General features: G+C 39.5%; 1 protein-coding gene across 1 annotated transcript; it reads left to right on the plus strand.

Annotated features, from left to right (window-relative positions):
• Window positions 1-2,790: 2,790 nt before the first annotated feature.
• Window positions 2,791-6,519, plus strand: RPL22L1 (ribosomal protein L22 like 1). Its single transcript, XM_030863730.2, has 4 exons — window positions 2,791-2,852; window positions 4,544-4,636; window positions 4,795-4,916; window positions 6,262-6,519. The coding sequence occupies exons 1-4, from the start codon at window positions 2,844-2,846 to the stop codon at window positions 6,404-6,406; spliced, it is 369 nt and encodes a 122-aa protein (XP_030719590.1). The 5' UTR covers window positions 2,791-2,843; the 3' UTR covers window positions 6,407-6,519.
• The last annotated feature ends 2,600 nt before the right edge of the window (window positions 6,520-9,119 follow it).

Consider the following 9,119-nt stretch of genomic DNA (forward strand, 5'->3'; position numbering starts at 1 on the left):
AGTATATTTCTCAGAGTTCCTTTCCTGGGGGTCTGCTGATAGCAGACTTTCCGTTGTGTTATCTAAAAATGTCTTAAATGCATCTTTACTCTTGAAAGATAGTTTTATACTTTTTAGTTCTAGGGAGACAGCTATTTTCTCTTAGCACTTTGAAGATAATAATCCTCTGCTTCTGGCTTCCATTATTGCTTATGTGAAGTCAGCTGTTTATATAACCCCTGTTAGTAAATATTTTGGTTTTACTTTCAGGATGCTTTCAAAATAATTTTGCATTTGTGTTTTGAAGTTTCACTACAATGTGTTTAGGTGTGCGTTTCTTTTCAGTCATCCTGCTTGAGGTCTATTGCGCTTCCTGAATCTAAGAATTCAGCTGTTATTTCTCTAAATTTTCCCTTTCCCCCATTTTCTCTATTGTGTCCTTTTAGATCTCCCATTTGACATAACTGGAACATTCTTACTCTGACATCCTTGTCTCTTAACCTGCCCGTTATATTTTCTATCTCTTTGGTTTTCTATGTTTTATTCTAAGTAATTTCCCATTCACTAATTTTCTCTGCAGTTGTTGTCTACTCTCCTGTTTAACTCATCCACTTTTCTAATTAAAGATCTTCTATTTTTAATTTCTAGAAGTTCTACTTTGTTCTTTTTTTAAAAAAAAAATTCCTGGCCAATTTCGACTGTCCCTGGTTCCCTTATCGTATTTTAAATAGTTTTAGCTTTTAAATATATTAAAGATACTTATTTGCATTTGCTTCTGCCTGGCACTACCAAGCCAAGCATACTTTTAAACTGCATTTTTAGGCTGGAGCTTTCTCATGCTAGTTGAGCAGACCTAATTCTAGCCCTAAACTTGTATGAGCATGAGGACTGGTCATTTCTGTCTCCAAAAAAATTCTTTTACTTTTCCACCAACTTAACCATACATTAGAAATTATTGATAAAACTATATGTTAGCCAGTTTTTTAAGGTGGCTACATATGGGAGGGTTTCCCTGTGAATCTAATCTGCCATATCCTTCTATGTTTTATTTTACTGCTCTATTCAGGCTCCATTATCATAGAGATCCAATGACTGAAGTTTATAATATATCAGAAATGTATCTATCATATATTACAGGATCTTATATTTGAATTGCAGAAAAGACAACTTCCCTTCATTGTTCTAAATTGTCTTGGCTCTTTTTAGACACCTATTATTTCATATGTTTTAGAATCTATTGTCAAAATAAAAAATATCTATGGGGTGTTGACAGGCATTGTATATACATATATACATACATATATATACATGGAGAGAGAGAGAAAAAGAGAGAGACAGGGAGAGAGACTCTGTGTAAAATTTGGTTATTTACAATATTTAACCTTACTATCTTATCTGCATATTTCCGGTTAATATATTTTTTAGGTTTTTTTTTTCTTAATTAAGAGGGTTTTTTTTCAGTTATAACTTCCATTTAGTTATTTTGGGATTACTAGTTATTTTGAAACACATGTTGTTTTTAATACCCACTTTGTACAAATGGCTTAATAGTTCTTAAGGATTTTTTGTCATGACATGGAAGCCTGCCAAAAACAAGCAACAAAGTAATGAGTGCCTCAATTAATGGCTTATTTTCAAAACATCCAATAGTACAAGGATCATTTCTGCTTTTCAGCCTGGGCAGCCCTCAAGGAGAAAATGCCAATGGCTCTTCTTTCCCCTTAATGTTTGGAAAACAAATGAAGTCATGGTGGTTCTTAAGGCAAACAAGCAAAAAATCTTGAAACGTATTTCTTCTAGGAATTCAACACCTCTTTTTAGAACCTACACGTTGTATGCTTCATTAAAGTATAGTTCTCACTATTACTAATCAGTGTCATAAAGGAAATACACAGCTGTCGCTTTCTAGGGTCACCGTCCAAATTAACCACAAAAGTCCACTCCATCTGCTACCCCTGGTCCCCCGCATGACAGTTTAACCTCACCAAAAAATATTGCAAACGCTAAGAGGCATGCCACTTTTCTGAAACGACGTCAACTTACAATCCTTCAAAATTCAAAAACTACTTCTTTTTTCCTTTTGTCATCAAGACTATCACCACTGCACATCCATCCTGGTGTGTCTTTTACATTTTAGTAGTTAGGTCTCAGCAAATATTCCTTGAATATTAACTGCGAGGCATTTTGGATGGAAGTTAGGAGTCCTAGGATTAACTCTAAAACCTATAAAATAGAATAAATTACACACAATGTGTGAACAAGTGAGCACTATGTATTCTTCGCTGAAAGGTTTTTTGGGGTTGTTTTTTGGTTTTGGGGGTTTTTTTCCCCTCAAGAACCAAGTTTGTTTTGGCTCCCTGAAACACTGATTTCCCTCAACAGTCATTTAGAAAACAAGACTTAAAAACATATATACAGAAATACTTTTTTTGGCTGGAAGATTATAATTGCAACATAAGACAGGAGATCCCAAAGGAACCTGAGACATTGCCTTGACCTGATTGGAAAAAAGATCCAGGCGATTAGTGAAAAATGTTTCCTGTATCCCTCGGGTGTGTGCATCTGGAGCGGCCTCCCAGCAAGCAACCGCAGAGACCTCTGTGGTCAACCAGCGTTTGTCGTCACCAGCGTAAAATCGTGAATGGTTTCAGCTACCGCCGCTGGTGGGCGCTCAGGAAAAGTGACTGCCTACTGCCCTCCAGGCTACGCCCCCGGTTTCCTGGGTTACTAGCCTCCGCGCTCCTCCCAAGTTCTCTTCCGGGAGGCGGCGATCTTACGTTCTCGGCGCGTGACGCAGCACGCTTTGCTATAAATATGTGCCGCCGGCCCTCGCTTTCTCTCTGATCGCGCTGCCGGCGTGCAAGATGGCCGTGGTGAGTGACGTTGGTCTCGCTGGGAGAATATTACTCCGATGTAGATGATTTTTGCAGCTGGCGAGCTGGGAGCGTCAAACTCTAGGTCGAGGATAAAAATGGAGACTTGGGTCAGGAACACAACCAGGATGTTAAGATTATAAGTTTCTGACTCCTGGCAACTGCCATGTGGTCTGGAGGAGTTCGAGCTGGGCCCAAAATTGGGTTAGCATGGGCGGTCGTGGGAGCGCAGGGAAGGAGGAGGCACGACGGTGAACGAGGCTAGTGGGACAGAATTTGGGCCATTGCTTTTCTCCCTCGTGCCTGGTAACGCCGATGATAACCTGTTTATTTGCACTAGGAAGCAAATGTGGGTAATTGGGCAGGCCCGGTCGAATGGCCTTGCCAGGGCGGAGGGGGACCCGAGACACTCAACTCCCGGGATAGCCGCGGTTGCAGAAGTTTCAGAGAACTTTAAAACTAAGTTGGGGAAGAAGTTTCTTCATTATCTCATAACGAGTTTTTTTTTTAAAGGTGAAAGCCACGACTCTTAAATAGAAAAGGAACATGCTTCAGAGACTTTATTAATAAGGGAACCAGTAATACGTTAAAGCCGGTCCAAAGAACATTTGATGTTAGGGTAAAATTGCTGGGTTAAATACGAAAGTAGATAATGTCCAAAGCCCTCTGGGCTTATCTCTCCCCCCAGATAAATTACTTGCCTTTCTGAAGTTAACTGATGCCCCAACAAAGGTATAAATTAACCAGGCAAGGCCAGTTCCTAGTCTTCTCTTTTACCAGTTCTAAGTTCGGGATAAATTTTTTTGGCACAAAGTATGCCACTGCCTAAGAAAACAAACTGGCTTTAGTGCTTGGTATCCATTTGGTTGGATTTTACGTGTAGCCTTATTCCGCGGTATTGGCCTAAAAGTTTTGGGTATGGAAAACTTAAGTAATACATGTTTTAAAAAAAATTACCAGATTAAAGGTATCTCTCCCTTCTCCTTTCCTCACCCATAACAGCATTAAGGATTGAATTCCCTACACATTAGTGGGCAGAATATCCTATTCTGGCATGCAGCTGAGCTTGGACTAGGTGGTACACTACCTGTTTCCCCATCTGCAGTGGGCATGGCAGTACTAAAGTAGTGCCTTTAGTCATTTAAAATTGAACATCTGTGGTCTGGAAAATATCAATAATAGAAGCCCACAAAACTTAAGTCTTGATAACTTGAACAAAATGGGCCTGGTTAGCGGTTCAAACCAAGCTAGGTGGTATTTTTTAGTTTTAACTTGTATTTTTTTAGTTTTAACTTGTAGTAGAAAGTAGATTGATTCTCTTATTCTTTTCCATTTGCAAAATAGAATTCTTTGGAATCTTCTGATGAAGGAAACTAGCAGTAGCTCAGCATATACTTTGCGCTTTCTTGAGCTTTGCACTTGGGAGGCACTTATGTGGTGAACGGGAAATTTCCATCGGATTTCATGAAACTTGATTTTAACCAAGTTAATGAGTGTACTCCCCCTACACATAGCCTGGTTAAAAAAAAGTTAGGGTATATCTGATAAGTATTAAGCAACTTTTTTAGAATTTTGCACCATTTCATGTGTATAGCCTCATTGTACAATAGTGCACTGATACAGATCTTTGATTTTGTATATAAAGTGAATAAATTCTTGTAGAGAGCCATAATTATATTAACTTTCTGTAGAAGAAAGACAAGAAGCCTAAGAAGTCAACCTGGAAGTTTAATTTGGACCTTACTCATCCAGTAGAAGACGGAATTTTTGATTCTGGAAATTTTGTAAGTATCACTCTACTCAGCTTGTTTTTTTATCATCTTAAAAATGAATTGAGTATGTAATATTTGATTTTAACCTAAGCTCTGTTCCTAGGGTACCTTCCCTAGTGAATATCTAGGGTTTTCTTCCCTAGTGTGGCATTTTTTCCATTTTAAAATAGGAACAGTTTCTACGGGAGAAGGTTAAAGTGAATGGAAAAACTGGAAATCTTGGGAATGTCGTTCACATTGAACGCTTCAAGAGTAAAATCACAGTTGCTTCTGAGAAACAGTTCTCTAAAAGGTTGGTATTTGTTTTCCATGGTATTTTTTTTTTAACAATGTTGGGTGCATTAATATTAGAATACGTTTGAAGAAACATATCTGTTGTGTAACTTGGGAGTAGCGTCCCAACTTTGTTAGTTTTGGTTGTCTAGTAGAAGCAGCCAATCAAAGGTAAAGTCTTTAACGTTGATGTTGCAGCCAGTTTTCGTTTATTCAGCTTACTTGGCAAATAGTAAATAATACATGGCAGCACTGTTGCAGGACTGAGTAGCCTAGCAGTGAACCAAGCAGACTAAGTACCCACTACCAAGGAACTTAAATTATAGTGGAGAAGAGAGAGAATGAAATGCAATATTAAGTAGTTGATAAGTGCTGTGTAAGTGCATAAAGAATGTTGATGTATAAAGTGGTCAGGGGAAGCTTCATCTAAATGAAATGCAGTAGTGAGCCATGCAAATTAAGGAATTGATTGTTGTGGCTGAGGAAGATTGATGGTGGAAACTGAAGACTTAGGAGCCTTTTGTGGTAGGAAGTGGTGGCTTGGATTAAGGTGGTAGCAGTGCATGTTAGCTGTGGTCATGAATTAATCACTAGGTATTTGGAGATGAAGTATCTGTCTTCAAGGATCTTATAGACATGCAGATAATTGTTATAAATGCAGTACTGTAACTGTTACATTGAAGGTAGAGATTGGTAAAGCAAGAATTTGCAGAGAACCTGAGAATAAGCTTAGCGTTGCCAGTGGAATGAAGTATTTCTAACAGGGAGCAACATTAACAAAGGGCAGGGAGGCTTGAGACGAATGCTTGCGAGTTCAGGATTGCTGTAAAATGTGAATGGTGAGAATGGCTGGAACGGTGAAATTAGGCCTGCTGTAAGCTTTTTTATAAGGACTGAGCCATATGCTAGTGGCAAGACTGGATAATCTTAAACTTGTGAATTGGATTCACCGCTGTTGACGGGTTGCCTCTTGTTTATCCAAGGTGGGATTAAGGTTAGGGAGGTTGATAGTGGGGAAGAGAATGTTGACATTTTAGTACATAACATTTGAAGAATAAGATCGTATATTGTTTAAAAAATCTAATGTGGCAGTAAGACTGAAGAGGAAACTACTATTACGCTCTTAAGCATAAAGTTTATTTGGGGAGGGGAGAAATAAGGGTTTTGATAGGGCATAAACTGATTTTAATTGGGGTTGAGATGCTGCCATATTTATATCCCTAGCAACCTTGCTAATGCTTAATACAAATGAAAGGAAAGATTTTGGAGGGAACTGGAAACACAGAAGACGAATATGACAGTGCATATTTTATATAATAAGCCTTTACACAGTATTTTATGAAATTCATGTCTTTATTTTAAAGGTATTTGAAATACCTCACCAAGAAATACCTTAAGAAGAACAATCTTCGTGATTGGCTTCGTGTGGTTGCATCCGACAAGGAGACTTATGAACTTCGTTACTTCCAGATTAGTCAAGATGAAGATGGATCCGAGTCTGAGGACTAGATGAAGCCATCCCTTTCAGGGCTTTGCTTGCTAACAAAACAAATGAAGTATACAAGAGAAACATCTGGAAATGGACCTTCAGTTTATCAGTGAATAAAAAACATTACTCTGTATGTTAAGCATTCATCTCTTTGATTTAAGTGTATGATGTTTATATGGTGCTGGCTTTCCTTTAATACTTTTGTTTGTTTGTTTTTCTTCCGGCGCGGGCCTCTCACTGTTGTGGCCTCTCCCGCTGCGGAGCACAGGCTCTGGACGCGCAGGACCAGCGGCCATGGCCCACGGGCCCAGCCGCTGGGTGGCACGTGGGATCCTCCCGGACCGGGGCACAAACCCACGTCCCCTGCATCGGCAGGCGGACTCTCAACCACTGCGCCACCAGGGAAGCCCCCCTTTAATACTTTTTTTAAAAAAAATTTATTGGAGTATAGTTGATTTACAATGTTTTGATGGTTTCGGGTGTACAGCAAAGTGAATCAATTATACACGTGCACTCCTTTTCTTTTTTAAGATTCTTTTCCCATATAGGCCATTACAGAGTATTGAGTAGAGTTCCCTGTGCTATACAGCAGGTTCTTATTAGTTATCTGTTTTATGTATAGTAGTGTGTACATGTCAGTCCCAATCTCCCAGTTTATCCCCACCCCCCACCCCCGCTGCCCTTATCCCCTGGTAACCATAAGTTTGTATTCTACATCTGTTACTCTACTTCTGTTTTGTAAATAAGTTCTTTGGTACTCATCTGTTGTTTTTTTTAATACTTTCTGTAAGCAGTATTTAAATAGCCTATAGCTAGTGGAATTTCTTCCAGGATTTCTGAAGTGTACTACTTTTACAAATGTCCTTGAGTTAAAGTATATAGTGAAAAAATGAAGCACAATTTTGGGTATAACTTTATATAATAAAGTATTTAAATTCTCTTGACAGTCTCAGATATCGTTGTACAGTTTATAAATGAAATCCTGAGTGCCTAGAACAGTTCTGGCACATAGGTGCTCAATATTGAATCCCTCCTGCCCTTTGCTTCAAAGGAGCAACTTTCCTAATTAGCCTAAAGGCTCTATGAGTTGAGCATAGTACTGCTCTAAACCAGCTTGCCTATTAGAGGTCTCTGGCCAGATGCCTTGTGGGCACTAGAAACTCAAAACCTTCAAATCTGAACTCATTATCTTGCCCTGTTTCTGTGTTCCTTGTCTGAATAATAATTCACTCAGCCAGTTGGAATCTTCTCTCTCCTCTCAACCCCCCTCCTGATCATGCTAAAAATGGTGGTCTTCTGTTGCTTAAAACTTTTTAGTAGATAGACCCTTTATCCCAAGTAAAGCAACCTTTGAGAGCTCTAAGCAGCATGGTTTGTCAAAATCCAAGTTGTAGATGAGAATTATGGGAGCCATGTAAGTTTACTTGTCCATTGGTCCCAAGGTAGTATTAGTATCTCAGGCATGGGCTGTGAGTCCTGATAGTAGAATCATGTTGCCAGATCTTGAGTATACCGACCTAATACAGATGAATATAATTGGTTTTGGGAGTGTTAAAAGTTTAATTCTCTTAAGACCTTGTTTTAAGTACTCACCAGTGTTACACAGCAACTCCCTAACTCTGCCCCATTTGAATTGTTCAGGTTTTTCACCAGTAGTTACTGACATCCTACTATGTACTTGCTCTTGAGCATTGTGGATGCAATGGAGAAAAAACAGCCTGTTTCCAGGTATGGTGAGGGAAACTGTCCAAATAATCGTGTAAAGTACAACAAAGGAGAGGGGTTTTAAAAAGGAATTTGATGCAGTCAAGGAAAGTAACTGAGGGTGTTTGAGCTGACCTAGAACAGGCCAGGTAATCTCTGGGTAAACAGAAAAGGGTGTTGTAGCCAGAGGGAACAGCATAGGTAAAATTCTTGGGACATTGAGGATCTGGTTGGCATCCAGTGCATCTGGAATGGAATGATTGGTTATGAGAAGAATCTGGAAAGGTAAGCAGAAACCAGCACATGCAGGACAGAAGTTGATGCTTGCCTTTAATCGAGAGAAATGGTAAGCTACTGAATTTTAAGTGGAGTGTAATGAGATGAGCGTTTTGAAAAAGATGAGTGTCTGCATTACGAAAAATGGTTTTCAGTGGCAGTCATTGGATGCAGGGAGACGGGAGGCTTATGGCTGTATCCATGATGGTAGGTAAGAGGTGTTGGAGATGGGAGAAGTAGATAGATTTTAGAGATTTTTCAGAGGATAAAATTTGTGGGACTTGGTGATGGACATTGGTGGAAAGGGAGAAATGTCAAGGATGACATACAGTGGGCTTAGATGGTGGCATTTGCCAAGTTTGGTAACATTGGAAGAAGGCAAGAGTAGGTTTAGGCCATGCTGAATTTGAGGTCCAGAAGGTGTCAAGCATGAAGTTGAATATAGCGTAGATTTAGAGCTCAGAGGAAGGATCTAGGTGAAGATGGCCTGCTGGTCTTGTGCACACGGGTAGTACTAAACAGTGGGCATGGGTGAAGCCGCCTATGGAGAGCGCAGAGTGAGGATCAAGTGTTGCAAACACCAGCTGCCTCCTTAATTTCTCCCCTAGAGTAATCTTTCAAAAACAGTTAATTTAGCATTTGATGTTGTGTGCTAGGACCTGGGTACACTATGCCAGGTAAGATACGCATGCCTTTAAGGAGTTGGCAGGTTAGTTGAGACAAGCGCATTCATTTAACAAATTTATTGAGAGC

The sequence above is a fragment of the Globicephala melas genome, chromosome 4 (genome assembly GCF_963455315.2).
Source record: "Globicephala melas chromosome 4, mGloMel1.2, whole genome shotgun sequence".
Classification (NCBI taxonomy): Eukaryota; Metazoa; Chordata; class Mammalia; order Artiodactyla; family Delphinidae; genus Globicephala; species Globicephala melas.

Excerpts from the sequence above, each read along its gene's own strand:
- RPL22L1 (XM_030863730.2), top strand. Across the intron at positions 4,637-4,794 it reads TTTTTGATTCTGGAAATTTT|GAACAGTTTCTACGGGAGAA; the intron begins GTAAGTATCACT and ends ATTTTAAAATAG. Across the intron at positions 4,917-6,261 it reads GAGAAACAGTTCTCTAAAAG|GTATTTGAAATACCTCACCA; the intron begins GTTGGTATTTGT and ends TTTATTTTAAAG.